Source organism: Brassica oleracea, chromosome C2 (genome assembly GCF_000695525.1).
Source record: "Brassica oleracea var. oleracea cultivar TO1000 chromosome C2, BOL, whole genome shotgun sequence".
Classification (NCBI taxonomy): Eukaryota; Viridiplantae; Streptophyta; class Magnoliopsida; order Brassicales; family Brassicaceae; genus Brassica; species Brassica oleracea.
Window position 1 is genome coordinate 27,593,993 of NC_027749.1, and position 19,601 is coordinate 27,613,593.

Here is a 19,601-nt window from a genome sequence, read left to right on the forward strand (position 1 = left end):
CGAATACAATTATAAATATATATTTATCCAAATATTATAATTTGCTCATTATTAATAACATAAGACATGCATTTTTAGTCTTTTTTAACCACTGGTATTCAAATGTTCTTATAATTTAAAAAATAAAAAATAAATTAGCACCTAAATGTTGTATTTGGAGAAATGTTGTAACTAGATGTTGCATTAAATACAAAAATTAGAAATGTTTTTTTATCCATCGAATCTACTCCATTCACCGGCAAAGTTTCAGAGTGTTGCACAACCAACAAGCTTAGCTCCGTTACCATACACTTTGACCATCTTCTGATCAGTTTGAGAGTGTTACACAACCAGCAACCTTGATTCCATCGGTCAAAATGATATCAGCGGCTAAAATCACTTAAACAGAGCAAAACACATGTTGTTCACGTAATCGAGCCAAAAATGTTAAGAAAATAGTTATGCATATGCCGCACAGATTTAAATGATGATACATCGGAATATGCTTCTTATAGCCCTTCCTAGAAAATGTAAAAAAGAAACAAGTTACGTGCAAATAAGTGTTCTTTGGAAAACATTCACTCACAAGGGCTCAATAAGAACACGGTTATTTATCGATCGCGTTTAACGGAATATCTTTCGTAAAATAAAACTAAACAATATTACCAAATAAACTTTCGAATAAAATAACTTCGACTAAGTTTTTTGGAATATCTTTCATAAACGAAACTAAACAGTTTTTTACACACTAAACTTCCGCAAAAGTAACTTCGATAAAGTTATATAAAACATCTTTTGTAAACAAAACTAAATCGTTTTTATGAAATAAACTTCTGCAAAACTAACTTTGACAAAGTTTTACGGAACATCTTTCGTAAAACGAGACTGAACAGCTTTACAAAATAACTTTCATGAAACAAAGCGAAACAATCTTGTTCGAATACAACTTTTGTAAGCTTAAACAAATCTTAAAGTCGTTATACGAAATAATTTTCAGGGAAATGAACAGAACTACACGAAATTATTAAGATAAAACGAAAGAGGACGGGAAAAGCCAACAAGGAGATCTTCCTCGCCCCTTTCTCTCTCCTTCCTCACCCTCTCTCTCTTCCTTTCCCCTTGTTAATATCTCCTCCCCCATATGATTTATTCCTTGCTCCTACCTCCTCACCCTCATGCTCCCCCCCCCCTTAGCTCATCGCCCTTATCTCCTCTGTGATAGCTGATGTGTCATTTCGTCGTCGTAACTTGAAATATTTTGCAGATAGTATTTGGAAATCTATCATTTCTGTCAAAATGGAAAAAGGTTGACTCGAAACTTTTAATCGTTAACATTGAATAGATTGTTGTAAAAAATTATTTCATCTTTTTGTAAACTAATGGCACGAAATAGCAACTCAAACACAAATAGGCAGGTTCAAATGGTTTGAACCTGCCTAAAACACAAAACGGCCCACGGTGATCTAAATCGTAAATAAGCCCAAACAAGTGACAAACTTAATTGACGCCGTTCAGCCGGTGACAGCCTCCGGCGAGTCCATCGCTGTCGTCACCGGCTGTCTCTCTCTTCCTCTTCTCCTTTCACTTCTCTATCATAACTCCTTTCCTCTCTCTTTGACTCGCCGACATACTTTCTGTTGTGGTCTCCTTCTCTCCTCCGGCGTCGCTGCTCGGTGGTTTAGGGTTTTGGAGCGGTGGTGAGGTGTGTCTGTGAGAGTGGGGCTTGGTAGTTTCTCCGAGGGTTAACTTTGAGGCATGGCTCAGATCCGGCAAGATCTGATTTCAATGGAGGACGATTGCGCTCCGGTGGTGGTGCTCTGGTCACCGTCGCTTCATCCTGCGTCAGATAGCTTGTGTTGATGATTGGTTCCCTCGTTCTCGGTTGGAGGGCTCTTGTCTTTGAGATCTTTGCTTCAGATTCTTTTCTGTTTCTCACCACCAATGAGAATTTGTTGAATCAAAAGTCGACTTTGGGTCTATGGCGAGCTCCCTGGCGGTGGTGGTGACTCTCTGCTTGTGGTTTCTCCTTGTAGGTTGGTGTGGGGCTCCTTGTGACTAGAAGGTATCGTTGTCATGCTTATGAGGAGGGCTGAGTTCTTCTTCTCATCTAAGCCAGAGGTGGCAGTCTGGTGAAGTGGTTAGATTGAGCTTCCCTGTTCGGTAATTGGTCAGTCTCTGGTTCTCAGAGTCAGTCGCTCGTGCGGGTCAATGTTGGTCTCTGGTTGTTGTAGTCTACCTATGACTTCATTCCCGGTGATAGCGTGTGTAGCCAGCATCTCTGCAGTAAGGGTATGGTTCTTCGGTCCTGGCCCTGTGGTGCTAGCTTCCTTTTATAGTGCAGGGTCTGGTGGATGTAGCGGGTCTATCATCAACTCGTCTCTCCAAATAAGAGTGGTTATTGGGCTCGTTGTTGGGGTGTTGGTGGTTCCGGTGGGAGACTTTGGGTTGTTGGAGTATCCTGGTGCTTCTGAACTTCAGGAAGGAGGAGTAGAGGTGGCTGTTTGCGGTGATTGGTGGCTGGTGGTTCGACAGGCTCTGGTTCGTCGGTTTCGCTGTCTCGATGCAGCCCCATTGTCGTCTATTGCTAGTTTCGAGTTCTGGATGGTGTCTGTGCTTTCTGCAGGTGGTGGGGCTTTGTGGTAAGGCTATATTTTGGAGGCGAGTGCCTGGGAAGGCCATATATACCGGCTCGTGACTCATATTATAACTGGTGCATTACTATGGAGTCCTTGATCTTGCGCATGGTGCGCTCTCTGCAACTTGTTAAGTTCATCTCTAGTGTTCTCTCCTTTGCTTCCGGTATCAGTTCTTAATCATGTTTTTCTTATTTTATTTTGTTGTTGTGGTAGTAGTTTCTTTTTGGTGTTTGTTTTCTGCTACTAGTATCTCTATGTAATTTCTGTCACAAACTTGAAAATTGGTAATGCAATCTTAACATGTTTACCAAAAAAAAGTGACAAACTATTTAGTTGGAGAAGAATATGAAATAATAATGAGAAAAGGAAAATTTCTGAAGAAGACAAATACAAATCTTAGAGATAAGGAAGTAACTAGGAAAAATGAAAGAGGATAAGTTTGAATCTATGGGAAAATGGGAAGTCAGCCGACCTAGAGAGCACTATATAAACAAAGGTCAAGACAGAAGAGAAGGGACACATTCATTCATGATTTCCTAGACTCCACATGCTTTGCATCTGGATTTAGCCTTAAGGAACTTAGTCTTGGGTAGATTTAGTCTAGTGAACCTAAGTTAGACGTTATTTATTGTTCTATTGCTCGTATCTGATTATTAGACGAACTTTGTGTAAGCAGTTTTATCTCTTGTGCACAATTCTATATAAACAAAATATGTTTGTTTTGATCCTCAAAAGGGGTATTTAGGCAGTTTTTCATAAGGTCTAGTCTGAAACTAATAAAAACAATTTACATCTAAAAATCACCCAAACACTACAAATCGAAAAAGACATAAAAGATGTAAAAAAAAAATTAAGAAGGTCCTAAGGAAGAACCACAAGATCACCCAAATAAAGCTACCAACCATCAAGGATGGTATGAAGAAGAAAACGGCCAGATAAGTGAAGCATGAGAAGTTTATGGTAATTTTGAAGGATAAGTATCACATCTAGTAAACGTTGGTTCTGAATCTAGTGGAGAGGAAGATGAAGAAGAGTCTTGTGTTGAAGAGAGACCATCGTGTGAAATATCATACTCTGATCAACATGAAGAACAGCAAAAAGAAACTCATTCACAAGTCAGTTTAGAAGACTTTGTCTTTGTTGAAGAAAATATAGAGGAGAAGCAGAATGTCGGCATGTCGTTGTTGAAGAAAAATTCTTAAATAAGGTTGGAAAAATGATGATTAGTTTTGAACCACGCGTCTGTGGTCGGGTGGTCAAGGCGTTCCGTGGATCCGCAAAGGACCTGAATTCGAATCCGCACCACACCAGATTTCCACAGTGCGTGGTCATCGGGGTTTTCACATTCTCTCTCCGGAGAATGGTTTACCTTTTTTTTTTACATCCATTTTGCAGGCCATCGTCGAGAACCATAAAAAATTAAAAATACTTATGCTGGGGAGAGGCATAAAACATTAGTTTGTTTAAATTTTTCTAGATTTTTATGATTTTCTAAAATTTTATATCTCATCAAAAAATTATTATTATTTTATTAAAATATTAATATATTATTGAAAATTACCTTTGTTTTCGGTATGAGCTGTAGTTAATTGATAACATTCATAAATTGATGTACTAAATTGACCAAACAGTTAACAAAAATTATGAAATTAAATAACAGAAAGGTTAAGTAATTTTTTGTCAAAAAGGTTAAGTATTAAATGGCTTATAATTTTTTTTGTCGAATTTCTTATAAAAATTTATTTAGAATAATTTATACAAAAACTTAAATTCATGTTGATATAAATATTTGGTTTATCATTAACATTTTAGATATTTAATTATTTTAAAACTAAATATAAATAAAATTTCAAGAGTATAATACATATTTCAATATATTCATATATACATTCAGATTTCGGTTTGCTTTATTTATAATTTTTAGACTAGGCAGTCATCTGCACCGTGTGCAAAGTGAAATAGTTGATTAGATTATTTATTTTACGTTGTATTAAGGAATTTGTTGTATAGTTTTTCTAGGGATTGACATTCAGATATCCGTTAAGATTTAATTGATCTATTTAGATTTTGCATTTTTAGAGTGAGAAATTTAAATCTGATTTGGGTATTTACAAAAACAATATTTAAATTTGGTTTGTATTTGATTCGAATCATTGCGGGCTCAGTTTGGGTTTGAGTTAAAGTACACATTTTAATTATGTATTTTTTTAACAGAAATCCAAATATACTTAAGTCCTCAAAATCCAAAAATAATATAATATAAAACATAAAATTTGAATAAGTAAGACTAAATACTTAAATTTACATTAAAATTAGTTTAATTTAAATATTTAGATAGAGAAAAATAGATATTTTTGTATTTTCTTAACATTTTGTTATTTTAGATATTTACTTGTGACTACTTTGATAATTTTTAGATATTTCATATTTTTTAATACATAATAGATATAAAATATAAAAAATTAATATATTTAAATATATAATTGTGATTTAGATATTTTTGGTATCTAAAATATTTCAATTTGGATCGGATTATGGTCTAGTGATCCGGATATTAAAGTTTTATATCCATCTGAGTATTTAATCAATTTTAATTTGTGTTTACTATTACTTTCAAATCAAGTTCGGTCCGGTTCTTCGATTTTACCGAGACTTAGTTTCTTCTACTAATATAAAGAAAAGAAATGTAAAAAATAGTTTGGGTCTATTTTACATACACAATTATTAGACCATACTTTAAGAATACCAATAAAATGGTTGGGCGTGTCAATATTGTTGGGCATGTTGCAAAATTGATGTAGTCTATATCCAATAACATGTACTCTCTTATAAAAATTTCTTGGAAAATATAATAAAAACATGATACAATCGAGTAAAAGGCGGTTAGGTTGCATCGAAAATAATGTGATCTCTTCACTCGGCACTTCCGAATTTGGTTTTGTATTCGATTTCGCAAAAAAAATTTCCTTTTATAGCTTTTCTAATTTCTGATTTTTTCTAGCAATTTTATTTTGTTTCCAATTCTTGGTTTGATATGAAAACTTTGTAAAGAAAAACAATACTTGGCTAAACTAAATATCTGACTTTGTGTGTACTGTTTTTCACCTCAGTTTCCTTAATTCATAACCAATCCCGATTATTTGCTGCCTTTGTGTACAAAAATTACAACGATGACCAAGTTGGGCAAAGTACGAAACTTTCGGTTTTTAAAAACATTCTCATTCCAACATTTTAGTTGATGCGAATCTTAATAATTTTGTAAATTTTTTCTTTCAATAATAATTATTCAGTAGTTTCACGGAGAGAACTTCGGTTCACCAATACAAATGTTCAAATTGCATAAATTAAAACTAAATTAATTTAAAAAATAATGTGTAAACACATTAAATTATATGCGCTGGAGTTAAAAAAATTAGTGTGTGAATATAATAATTTTTAAATGATTGTGAGACTGTCCTATCAACATTCTAATTGTCAAATTATTGTGAAACATTCACGTATCAATTAATGTGTATCAATTAATGTGTGAACACATTTATTACAATTCTTTTTTTTTAATATGTAAGGGATATCGAAGATAAGTTTGGTTTGATTTTTTTGGCTCTAGATAAAACATTCATGCTTAAAATATCGGGAGGTTCTTAACACAAGTTCCTAAAATTAAAACAATTAAAATAATAGAAAGTTAAAAAGAGAAAATAGGAAAATTCTCAATTAAGCACTTTTAAGAAACAATTACAATACTGACACACAGATATGTCACCTCTTTATTGGTTCTGTTTTTTAAAAGCAAAGTAAAAAGTAAATACATTAGTATAATATTAATTTTTTTTTTCTTTTAGAATCTCTCGCATGTTTTCAGCCATGGTATGCTCTTATAATAATAAAAAAAACATATACACAGCCACATTTCTTGTTTCTCCAACCAACCTCTCATTATAAATGAAAGCGACTCTCGCACCACCCTCCTCTCTCATAAGCCTCCCCAGGCACAAAGTATCTTCTCTCCGTTCACCGTCGCTTCTCCTTCAGTCCCAACGGCTATCCTCAGCCTTAATGACAACGACGGCAACACGTGGAAGCGTAGCTGTGACGGCTGCTGCTACCTCCTCCGCTGAGGCGCTGCGAGAAGGAATAGCGGAATTCTACAACGAGACGTCGGGATTATGGGAGGAGATTTGGGGAGATCATATGCATCACGGCTTCTACGATCCCGATTCCTCTGTTCAACTTTCAGATTCCGGTCACCGGGAAGCTCAGATCCGGATGATTGAAGAGTCTCTACGTTTCGCCGGCGTTACTGGTTCGCTTCTCATTCTCTACACTTGAGTTTGATACGTTGTTTGTTATGAGTGATAAACGTACACATGAACACTTTCTAGATTTATTATAAACATTTTTTTGAACTTTTATTATAAACAATTCTTACAAACAAAATACTCTTTAAAATCTATAACAAAGGTTTAGTTTTACTTTTGATTTGTTGGTAACAGAAATGAGTAGGGATGTTTGAAGTCAGATGAAGCCTTTCTGATTATCCCTTGGGAAGAAAGGCTTACAGTAAGCCACGTCCCATCCAAAAGCAGACCCATTCCCTAACTAATCATTTGTATAAACAATTTGTAACTATTATTCCTAGATATTTTTTTTTACTTTTAGTTACCCTAACTTTTTGTATACAAGACACGAGGTGATTTTTCACATTATTTATCATAACATAGACATAGTTTTTTGAGAAAATATATCATACATAGTTGTAACTTGAATTATATATTTTTGAGAAAAACTCAGTAATAATTTTGTTATAATTATTCATAGTTTTATATTTATTAATAATAAGATTTTGTAAGTCTCTTTTTGAAACTATTATGGATGATGAATAAGTTCTTCCTCATTTCAAGATTAAGAAAACAATTTAAACTGAAATAATAATGCGCATTCGGTGAAAATATCTTTCTGCTTGGGATTGTGGTTGTTAATATTAATTTATATTATAAACACATGACTTTTTTAAAGAAGAGGAGAAAAAGATAAAGAGAGTGGTGGATGTTGGGTGTGGGATCGGAGGAAGCTCAAGGTATATTGCCTCTAAATTTGGTGCCGAATGCATTGGCATCACACTCAGTCCCGTTCAAGCCAAGAGAGCCAATGATCTCGCCGCCGCTCAATCACTCTCTCATAAGGTGTCTTCTCGTACATTCGACCATTCTTTCTGCGGAATCTGATCTAACTGAGACGCCATTGGACCAGGTTTCCTTCCAAGTTGCAGATGCATTGGACCAACCATTTGAAGATGGTATTTTCGATCTTGTTTGGTCAATGGAAAGCGGTGAGCATATGCCTGACAAGGCCAAGGTATACTACCTAGCTCACCATAATTTTTATACTAGATTTACTAGACAATATCCATCTTTTGATGTCAATGATGTCCATTAATTTTAAAATAAACAAAAGAAGGATGTGAGAGTAAAATTTTGTCAAATTTATCTAACAACACGTTTTCTATTTAGTTATGTCATGGTTTCTTTTTGTCTAAAAATTTTAGGCAGAGTTTACAAAAAGAAAATTGTAGTATCTGTTCGAAAACAGAATCTTAGTGTGGTATTTTTGAAACTCATTCAGTCTTCCTTGTGGAAGCATATTTACTGTGTGTGCGAAATGAGTGTAGTTCGTGAAGGAATTGGTACGTGTGACGGCTCCAGGAGGAAGGATAATAATAGTGACATGGTGCCACAGAAATCTATCCCAAGGGGAAGAAGCTTTGCAGCCATGGGAGCAGAACCTCTTGGACAGAATCTGCAAAACATTTTATCTCCCGGCCTGGTGCTCCACCTCTGATTATGTCGAGTTGCTTCAATCCCTCTCGCTCCAGGTTATTATATTTCTCACGCTCCGATGCTAAAATCAGTAAGTAGTGTCTCAAATATATGTGTGTTTGTAGGATATTAAGTGTGCAGATTGGTCAGAGAACGTAGCTCCTTTCTGGCCGGCGGTTATACGAACCGCATTAACGTGGAAGGGCCTTGTGTCTCTGCTTCGTAGTGGTATGTTTCCGCAATGTTGTTTACATTCATGATTCCAAATGTTTATAAGATTAGAAACATACAGGTATGAAGAGTATAAAAGGAGCATTGACAATGCCATTGATGATTGAAGGGTACAAGAAAGGTGTCATTAAATTTGGCATCATCGCTTGCCAGAAGCCTCTCTAAGTTCAATCTAAACAATAAAATTGTCGTACTTTTCAGCGAATTGATTTCTATCTATGATATAGGAGATTGAATAAGAGTCACGTGAGAAATGTGGATGCATGAAATCCCTTAAACGTCATTAATGTTCGTTCATGGCTACGTTGTCTATTTTAGATAAATATACAAGTAGAAAGGTGTCATTAAGTTTGTCATCACCACTTGCCGTTGTCTCATATCCGTGTGGTTCGGACATGTGGTCGTGTCTGCCTTGTCTAAAGTTATTTCCGTGTACAATATAAACACATGGAGATAGTCGAAATGGGTACACTTACAAGTAGAGTCACAATGTTTTGCATGTCAACTGGTGAACCAAACATATGAGTCTATAAACTTCTGTCATCAAAAAGCCCACGATTGAGAAAAAGACAGAAGTATATCAGCTTCATCATTAGATTCGTCATCAGATTCATCTTCATCATTTACAAAGAGTGTGTGTCCATGCTAAAAATCTTGGGTTAATGAGCTATTTCCGTACCATAACTATCGTATGTTAACAAATGTACACAAATTGTTACGTTTGAGTTCTAATTCGTACACGATTGAATCGAACTAAAGAAAGTACTCAAGACACAAGAATTTGTTTTCCCAGTTCGAGAACCTCGTCTCTACGTCTGGGGGGAGTCTTTTGCTCCCTAAGCACTAAGCTCTTTATCGGAAAACTCCTCGGATAGGGATTACAATATAGTCAATCCTCTTAGTACAATATGATCGTCTAATCTCTTCTTCTATCTACGTTTCAGGTATCAGTGTAATACCAGAACGTGAAAACGACCGTGCTCAGGTCAAGAAAGCGACTCAGCTTGAGATATAACAACTCCTCGTTGTTCGGAAACTCGCTAGGCGCTACGCGTGCGGCGCACCCGGACCTAGCGATTTATTGAAAAAGCGGAAAAAATCGGGGAGTACGCGGGAAGGAATTTTGTGTATTTTTGTACGTATAATACCACATAGTATAAATAGAAATTAACGTTTTAAATTTTAGTTGCTGTATATTTATGGTTTTATACATGTTTAATGAATTTGTGTTACTAAAGTGGTTATTGCCTCATTGTAAACTAAGCAAGGGAAGGTCGATACACTTTATGGTGGTTTAAAAAAATTAGAAAGGTTTGTTATATATTTATAGTTTAAAGGATTGACAATGATTCTTCACAGGTGATGTGGTAACGCTACACTTGTAAACTGGAATTAGTGCGAGTTCGATTCTTGTAACTTGCATTTGGTATTCATTTTTCACTCATTTATTTTAATAGGGGTGAAGTTGTAATTTTGTACTAGTCTTCTTCCCAGACCTATTTTCCTGTATGCGGCCGCCATTGTTTTTACTCAAGTTTTAGATGATTTCATCACATAATCCCTTAGATTTAGCACTTACATGGTTAAACTCATACTATTTTCGTGTTTCCAATACAATATTAACAAAATCTGAGTATTTTCAAGTGTTTCATGATTTGGACAAAACGAGGTTTTGTCAATTGGACGCCCGCGTTCTCTAATTCTACGTTGTAAGCCGGAATTACTCGTGTTACTGTTCAACACAACCGAATCGACCTTAATCGCCACGCTCACCATACGTAGAGCATTTAACCGGCCACAAAATCGGTTACTCGGCCGCGTTTTTGAACAGAGCAACTCCTTATAAAATCAGATGAAAACGGCTATAAAAGCAAGAAAAAAATATAAAGGGAAAATATATGGGGGAATGTTCGTTAATTCTCTTTCATTAAGAGATATAAAATTAACTTCGGCACACAGGTGTTGTCGAATCCACGATCCATAATATATAACCATCTTAATTGAACCACCAGACTAAGATACAATTTGAAAATATATTTACAAAATATATATATATATATATATATATTAAAATTGCAAAGAATTATTGAAGGAAAGACTTGTAATTGCAGTTGAGAGAAGACATAATCATCGAAACGTTGGAGTGAGAGATTGAGTTTTTGCCCGAAATTGATTACTTTAAGAGATTACGTTCTGGGATCAGGAATCACGATTCCCGGATATGTATCGAAGAAGGTTAGTGGTGTCGAGGATGTTAAAGTGAACAAATGACTGTTTGTGAAAAATCACTAACACTGGTGATGCGAATCGTTGAAGATATTTTTAAAAAACTTATCTGATAGTGTCGAACCCAGCTCAAAGAATGCTCTGACTAGTGACATTACCAATAGAACTATTTAATTATTTTGAATTATTGGCCTTATAAAATATTGAAACATTTACGCTATAAATCACTTTTCATCTTTTTTATTACAGTTTAAGACACTTTTCACTGTTGACACACTTTTTCTTAACTTATTGTTGTTTCCTAACAAATCTAGTTACTAAAATGAAATCTCTCTCTCTCTCTCTCTCTCTCTCTAGAGAGTAAATTAATGATGAGTCTTTAGTAAGAGATGGTGGTGGGTTCTACGGTGGTAGTGGAAACACAGAGTTCGAATTCTTAGAGCCTTTGAATATGGATGGTGTTGGTGAAGGAAGAAAAAAGACTTTTTTTTGTTTGGAGTTCTATGAATCGTAGCGATTTGGTTATAATTGGATGAAAATTCTGAAATTTTGGGGAAAAAATTTGAAAACAAAAATTGTTTTTTGCTCGTTTTCACTTGGTAAGGATTAATCTTACGAGATTTGTAGGTTTTAAGTTAAAAAACATGGAAGAACTGTTCGAAATGATGGTAAATGTATGTGGCGGCTCTGTTTTCAATTGAAGAAATAAAAACCCTAAATGAAGAAGATGAAGTCAAAATTATCCTTATACCCTTCATCAAAGAAAAAAAGAAAAAACAAAAAAAAACAAAAAAAAAAGACACTGAATGTGCTTCGAACGCGAGACCAAGTGGTAGTTTAACCACTGCACTACCTAGATTTGTTTGTTTTCATGTGCTGTTAAAGATATATAGCTGCACTTGTTTGGTGAAAAAAACTGTAAAATAAAATCCCAACAATTTTCATACAACTACTGCTTAATCGCTATTACATGACGCAAGACTGTTTCACGTTAATCACACAATTGAATTATTCATGTTTATGGTACATGGCTTTAATTGATATTCAAACTTGAGAAATGTATGTTAAATTTATTCGGTGTACAAATGAATCATTGTACATGTGGAGAGTAAAATTTAGGTGTACACGTTTTGATGCTATTAGCTGTACAAATACTGAAAACAATTACTTCGTTTTTTGTCGGGAGTTCATAAAGAAAAAGTCAGTCGGAAGGTATATCTTTAAAAGTTATATCTTAGAAAAATATGAGTAAGTCACAATGAAATGTCGGTAACTATAAATTTTATAAATGTTTAGTGGGATATTTCTTTAGGTGAAAATATCAAAGTAGACCTTTGTAAACTAGTGTACAAATGAATATTTGTTATCTAGTGTACATATGGACAATAATACAAAATATACATATGAATCGTTGTACATGTGGATATTAAAATTTTATGAGAAACAGGTGGACACGTGGACAATGAAATATATATATATATATATACATAGTGATGATATTTGGACGGGTATGTATGTAACAAATTTATCATGTGTACATATGGACAATAAAACTTGCACATGTATGTAATAAATTTACCAGGTGTACATGTTAATTATTGCATGATGGCCAAGGAGAGTAAGATTGCATTGATATGAGCATGTTGCGACGAAGAGGAGGAGGTCATGGCAAAGATGATGCAGAGGAGGAAGCTTGGTCGCGGTTATTTCGTGGATAATAGGAAAGATAGAAACGTGAAGGCAGTCGGCGGTGGTGCTATTTCAGTGGATTAAAGGCTCGAAAGCTCCGCAACCCACCATGGATCTCTACATTTTCAAGCTTTTACATTGGCTTGATATCAAAAAGACAATGTGAAGAGTATTTTGACTCTTTTTTGTTTCGATTCTTTTTGGTTTTAGAAAAAAGAGAAACTAAAATTCTTTAGGTTAACATACAACCGTGATATATTGTTTTAATAATATATATTGTACACATGTGAAAATGTACACATGTGCACATATAATCTTTGAACACATGTACACATATAATTTTTGTACACATGTAAACTTGTACACATGTTTATCCTAATTATCATTACTCTCTGATTATTTTTTAGAGAGAAAGAATCTATTAGAATTTTTAAATGGTAAAATTTGTGATTTTTATTCGAACCGGTGCCAAAAAAAATCTCAAATATTTTTTTTAATATGTCAAAATTTTGAAAAACAAATCTTTAATTCTTAAACCATCTCATACTACTTAAAAATGTGATATCTTTCATATTTTTTAGCTAATGAATTAGTATAAATCTATGATTAATCTGAGAATACTCAGAAATTAGTTTTGATTAAAAAAAAATATTTGTATGAAATTGTTTGTATATTAATTAACTCACGTGAATGAATCTAAGGATTTAACCGTGGCCCAGTGGTAATAGCAGTTAATGATTAACACCCTTTCCCATTTCCCATGTTCGACGCGACCAAACGCCCATTTGTTTTATTTTTTGTGTGTTTTTAATCAATGGCAAAATCGTAATGAATTCATCTTCTACCTATCGAATTTTCTAGGGTTTTGACGGCCGTCAACAATGGTTTCTTTCTAGATCACCTAACTTTTGTGTTCTTCATATTGTTTTAGCTGGAAATTCGTTGATATATTTGCAAATAATCGATGTTAAACTAAAAAGTGATATTTTGATGAATCAATTTTTTTTTTCCAATTATGCCGAAATCACCACGGTGGCTCACCGCCAAACCCTCCGCCGTCGCATTATCAGCTTCAACCCCACTGTAGCGGCTCCGCTCGTGTCGCGAAACTCCTCCTCCGTTGAACAACAGTTGCGTCTTTTGCACCGTTACCGTCGCGTCTCCCCGTTTCAAAATTCATTTTCTGTTTTATGTTTGTAACTAAAAAGTTGTTTGATAAAGAAAGTGACAGCGTGATTAAAGTCTGTGGGACCATTTAGTTAGAAAAATGAACTTAGTTTTCGTTCTTAGTCAAAAAAAACTACTTCAATAGTAATAAGTGACTTAGAATGTAATAAAAAGATGAAAAGTAACCCATGGTAAAAAATACTCTAAAATATTTATCATCTCACGCCCTGAAGCACATGCTTCATCAGCTTGTATTCAGGCACGGCTATGCTGATAGCATATGAATTAATCCCAGCCAAATACAACAACAGTTTGTGAAGATAGAGTCACAATAGCAAGAGAGCATCAAACTGAGGGCTCAAAAACACATAAACAAGTGCTAACTCCATAAGCTGAGTTAGGAGCTCCTTCTATAAAAACCTGTTACATATATATTCAACCTCTTCCATACAATAACCTGAAGTCTACCCACAAATGAGTGACAACGAACTTACCAGAACAGAACCATTTTCGAATTTTACACAAGTGTGGATCCTAAAACCATACTAAATATTTGATAGTGATTGTTTTTAAAGACTAGAGAATAAAATAACGTGGACAACAATATCCTCAGAACGCGACGATGTAATCCTATTACGGTTGGCAAAAATAGACTTTTATTAATAGAATGCAATTGGAGTACAATAAAGATTACAATGAATGAAATGGAACAAAAGCTAGAATCTAAAGAGAAAATGTAGAGAGAATGAGGTCGAGTATGTAGTGTGTCTAGGGTTAAAATGTGTGTCCTCTTTTCTCCGTTCTCCTTTCCTTTATAATCGCTCTTCCATTCAGCTGTTACCGTGATCGTATCCTGATCGATATGGGAGAAGCCGCCACGGGTAGTAACAGACCAGGCCCATTCTTTTTTTGCGGGCCTTACTTTGGCGGTTTGTCTCGTCAGGATTTGGGTCAAACAACAAGAGAGGTTGGAAGTCCTACTTTTTAGCTTCTTTGATGTAAGGGGAACACCAAGATATTTATAGAGATATCACCATGATTGAATCCTAACCTCGGAAAGATAGCCCGATTCTCTTCCATGTTTCCCCATGAAGGAACATAGCAGTTTTCTCTTTGTTGATTCCAAGGTCTTGTATGCTTTTAAAGCGAGCAAGAATATCAATATACCTTCAATAGAACTCTATGAGTCATTGAAAAATATGAGGACATTGCCCGCGAAACTCAGATGAGTAACAAAGGGGGCGAGACATAACAGATGAGGGACGAAACTCTGGCTCATCACACCATGGTCGAACGTCTTGGATCAGACATCCATCACCAAGAAAAGAGATAAAACTTGATCTCCTTGCCTAAGGACATAAATCCAATTAGTTCTCTGTTGAAACCAATCTAAAAGCATATTAGTGAATCACTAAGAACTGACAATTCAACTCTCATTTACATTATCCATAATTATTGTTTCATAGGAATAAATAAATAAAACAAAAATGTAAAGTGTATAAAATTTACAAAAAAAATTATCCAATCAATTATTTCACATTTCCCCTTTTAAATGTGATATGTTGAGAACAAAAAGAACATATTACGTCACTGGTTTATATGAACCAGAATATCTATCTTTCGAGCAAATCAGAATAATTAACTGTTTGACATGTTTTGACAAATAGAGAAAAACCAAACTAATTTAATAAAACATGTGCTAAATTAGTTTAGCGAGTAAAAAGCAAACAATAAACTTATAGCTTTTATTTATACGATATAAATATAAATTTCTTTTAAAAGTACAAAATCATATATTTTTTGGGAAAACAACTTACTTTTATTAATCTTCAAATTGTTTAATTACAATAGCTTTAGAAAATTATTTACTTTCGATAAAAGGCATAAACAACAAGATACACGAGATGAACTTTTAAAAGAAAATAACATCGAATTCAGAACAAAGTTGAAGGCGTCAATATGACCTTCACGACAGAGTTAGATAATTTAATAATAGTTGAAAAGAGTGACGTTGAAAGCCAACATAAGAAAAAGTGAAAATAGCTCAATTATCTTCATGCTACACAAAAAGACAAATTGGTAAAAAGAACAAAACTATAAAGCACAGTGACAAATCCGAGAGAACATCTCCTTTTTGTAGGAGGATGATGGAAACAGAATTAGAGATATGATATGTGGAAGCAACGTGGTATAGTAGTCAAGATTTAAAAGCTTTTACACCAAGTTTAGGATTCGATTTCTAGAAAAAAATGTATTTTCTTACAGATTATAGAATATTAGATTTTTTGAAATTTTAAAGTGCCGTAGGCAAAGCCATTTGTTGTGGTGGTGTTCTGCAGAGAGAGTATGTCCATCATAGATGTCGTACATGCAAAATCATCTGTCGATCCAAATGTTATGGGGAAAGCTACATCGTAAAATCGTTGTTAGTGTAACTGTTCATCTTGTTCGTATATGTTGCAGACAGTTAATCATCATATAATAGAATATATATTATATAATATGATGATGTAATCCATGATTTGACCAGGGTTAAAAGATAAAAAAAGATATGGGTTGATGAACCCACCGATAAATTTTTCATAAAAATTAAAGGTAGTGGTAAACCAACCGAAAGTCTTTTACAGTTAACCAAAAAGACCGAAGCCACAATCCATCTCAATGGATCTAAGTCTTAATGGACTAAATTGAATACTGATAAAATCATAAGTATTATTATAATATTGTTTCAATCAAATTAAAATATACATAATTTATGAATACGAAATTTAGGTGTAGCGTAAGAAATTACATAGTTCTTATAAAATTACAAAGCTACATAACTTGAACCCATCTTTCTACATTTCTCTTTGAATTGAATAACAACACAAATTAAATTGCATAATTAGTTGTATATTTTTAATTTATGAACACTTTGATCATTTTACATTGAAAATTATTGTCTTTAACATAATCCAAAATATTTGTAGATTTCATGAAATTAAAAAGCTATCACTAAAAAAAAGGTACCTTCACTAAAATATTTCACCAATTATCACTAAACATAGGTCGGCCAGTTCAATAAAAATAAGATTGTATTCTAGTAGTAATAGTAAAGTTAATGCTAATATCTAGTCACTATAACGTTGTACCCACATAATATATGAATGATATATTACCAAAAATTATTTATGAAACATATCAATTATAAAAAAAATTAAACCAAATAATTTAGATCAAATTAGTATTTCAACTTAATTATGTAAATTGTTTCTCTTATAAATTTAGTTACAACTTTACTATAAAACCGAAATTTGCGCACTGAAACAAAGAAGCAGAGTAATAAACTATTTTTTTATTATAACGCCTACATCTATCTATATATATATTATTATAAAATAGAGTTTAATCACTTGAGAGGCTGCCATGTCAGATTACACGTCACTAAGTCTGAGTCCCTGGATGCTACATCTGTCTCGTCCTGCAAAGTGTAGCGTTTCATTTATTTGGAGATCATGTGGGCTTTTAACCATACGCGTTTTTAGATAGATTTGGCTTAAGTTCGTACTGTGATTTGATGAAGCTAACCCTAATCTGATGAAGCAGAGACATGTTCCGGAGTCTTCTCTTCTACGTTCAATGGCGACGGTAACTTTCGAGCTTCTTCGCGATTTCTGTAACGGACTGCGTTATGGTTTCATCGTGTTAAATCCCATTAACTCAAACGTCCACGTTGTGTTCTTTAATGTGTTGCTTGCGTCGGCAAGACGGTGAGCTTTTGGGTATAAATATGTCACCTTCACTCTCAGCTTCGATATATTAAAAGTCGGAGGAGGAGGAGACGAAAGCACCACTCCCATCTCCAGCGTTACTAAAGAGTTTTCCCCGTGGCTGGAGACTGTAGTCACCTACGAGGTTCGAGCTCCAGAAGCTGGATGGATCTCTCTTTCGACACGAGATCGGTGTCTTCGGCCGGCGCCGGCTCAGGTGAGAAAGAGCCGGAGAGGACCAAGGTCAAGAAGCTCGCAGTATATGGGAATCTCATATTTGGTAACACTCATTTGTCTCAACTTTTATTTTGTACTTTGTGAGATCAAATCAAGAACTCCTTTTTATTTTATTTTTAAATGCAGAGATTGTTGGAAAAAAAAAGTTCTTTGAGGTAAGATTAATAATTTAAAGTGATTGTTGATAGAACGACAAAAAGTGTTGTTGATTATATCTTTAACTCTCTTCTTGATTTCAATTTATAGGTGGTTTTGACACTGCTCATGCGCCTGCTAGGTACCTCTACATCATTCTTTGGGATTTGGTTTTGTATATTAATCAACTTTGACTTTGAGTTTTTTTTTTTTATTTTTTTTTAATGTATACGTAGAGCTTTTGATCCAGCTGCTATCAAATTTAGAGGTGTTGATTCTGATATCAACTTTACTGTTGGTGATTACGAAGAAGATATGAAGCATGTTTTTTTATATGAATGTAGTTTTGGGTTCCTCTTTTCTCCCGAAGCTGAAGCTACCACATACCATTGCAGTACTTTGTTTCATGTATCGATTGACTCTAACTATCATAGATTCATGATTAATAGACATTCCATGTTCATTTTTTCATGTCTGCTTACATGAGTTTACATGAGCTAGCTTTAGTTTATTCATGTTTTTATGTCTGTTTACATGAAATTAATTGTTAATGACTTCCTTTAGGTCATGTTTACTTATTCAGACTCCTAATGCATCTATTTCGGCTTTTGTATTTTGCAGGTACCATGATAATGCATATGTAAGCTCTGGGGTTTATTCTTGCTTTCCTTTTAAAAGAAACATTTGATGTTCATTGGGATGGAAAGAAGGCTTCTCTCTTTACGCAATCATATCTCACATAAGCCCTGTCTCAGTAAAATAGCTTATGGGCTGCTGTTACTAGACACCACCACCAGGTTTTGTTTCAAAATCTTTACATCTCATCATGTCTATGATTTATTTAGATCGTATGATAATGCGTAACTAAACTTTGCTTTGATTCTTTATAGTTGAAAGGGTTCATCAAACATGAGATGGAAAGAACGAGATCACACATGGGTAAAATATGCTTTTTTTTTATAAAATATAAATTATATTATCAGAAGTAAATATTTGTTACAAGCAGGTGCAGAGAGCTTCGTTGGCAAAAAAAAAAGGGAAGCTAAACGTGAAAATCAGTATGAGAAGCTTGGATTAGCTATAAGTGAACCAGACTGAAAGGAGACTGGCACATCCTTTGTTGAACCTTTGTGAAGGATATTCTGGGGGAGCCTGTCAATGTGAGAAAAGGTAGTACCATGAGGTTTAGCAACGCATGAGTGTAACCTGTTTTTCCTCTCTTTCCAGAGAAGATAAGAATATTCCTTGAGTGACCAGTTTTCTTAGTAACAAACAAGATCACCCTTCCGTTGGAGAGAAGGGAGCCAGCGATCAATTTTCTTTAAAGTTTGTTTAGTTAACATTATTGCGTTGAGAAAAGAAGTTAACATTATTAATTCATATTATATGAATGATATATTTTAAATTCATCATAGCATATTTAAAAAAAATCAAAATCTGCTGAAACATAACATTGTTTGAATCCATTTTCAATATTGATCAAACCATCCGAACATCACTCAAATCAAAAATAATGTTTTTTCAATCATCGATTGAATGTATGTCAAACATTCGATTAAAGAATCATTAGCACCATTATAAGATTTTATATAGTTGCATGAAAGTATTTCAATATCTTAATCTAAGGATTTTAGATCATGGATGAACTAAATATACAAAATATTTATCGTCCTAAATAATTTAAATATTATGCATAAATGAAATGAAACAACTATTAAAACTTATTTCTAATTTTT

General features: G+C 34.0%; 1 protein-coding gene and 1 long non-coding RNA gene across 4 annotated transcripts; both read left to right on the forward strand.

Annotated features, from left to right (window-relative positions):
• The first annotated feature begins 6,501 nt into the window (after positions 1 to 6,501).
• LOC106318945 (tocopherol O-methyltransferase, chloroplastic) lies at positions 6,502 to 9,024 on the forward strand. Of its 2 annotated transcripts, none has more exons than XM_013757130.1 (6): positions 6,502 to 6,918; positions 7,635 to 7,798; positions 7,866 to 7,970; positions 8,284 to 8,487; positions 8,557 to 8,659; positions 8,724 to 9,024. In XM_013757130.1, the coding sequence occupies exons 1-6, from the start codon at positions 6,558 to 6,560 to the stop codon at positions 8,825 to 8,827; spliced, it is 1,041 nt and encodes a 346-aa protein (XP_013612584.1). In that variant the 5' UTR covers positions 6,502 to 6,557; the 3' UTR covers positions 8,828 to 9,024. The 2 variants fall into 2 exon arrangements, with proteins under 2 accessions (XP_013612584.1, XP_013612576.1); XM_013757122.1 differs by having other exon boundaries at positions 6,503 to 6,918; positions 7,632 to 7,798.
• Positions 9,025 to 18,019: 8,995 nt separating this feature from the next.
• LOC106325836 lies at positions 18,020 to 19,274 on the forward strand. 2 transcript variants are annotated; one of them, XR_001267063.1, is made up of 4 exons: positions 18,020 to 18,273; positions 18,487 to 18,662; positions 18,756 to 18,804; positions 18,872 to 19,274. It is a non-coding gene; the product is annotated as an uncharacterized LOC106325836 (long non-coding RNA). The 2 variants fall into 2 exon arrangements; XR_001267062.1 differs by having other exon boundaries at positions 18,756 to 19,274.
• The last annotated feature ends 327 nt before the right edge of the window (positions 19,275 to 19,601 follow it).

Bases quoted from the DNA above. Each gene is read 5' to 3' on its own strand.
- LOC106318945 (XM_013757122.1), top strand. From the start codon at position 6,558: ATGAAAGCGACTCTCGCACCACCCTCCTCTCTCATAAGCCTCCCCAGG. The intron at 7,799-7,865 runs GTGTCTTCTCGT...CCATTGGACCAG, and splicing joins CTCAATCACTCTCTCATAAG to GTTTCCTTCCAAGTTGCAGA. The intron at 8,488-8,556 runs GTTATTATATTT...GTGTGTTTGTAG, and splicing joins TTCAATCCCTCTCGCTCCAG to GATATTAAGTGTGCAGATTG.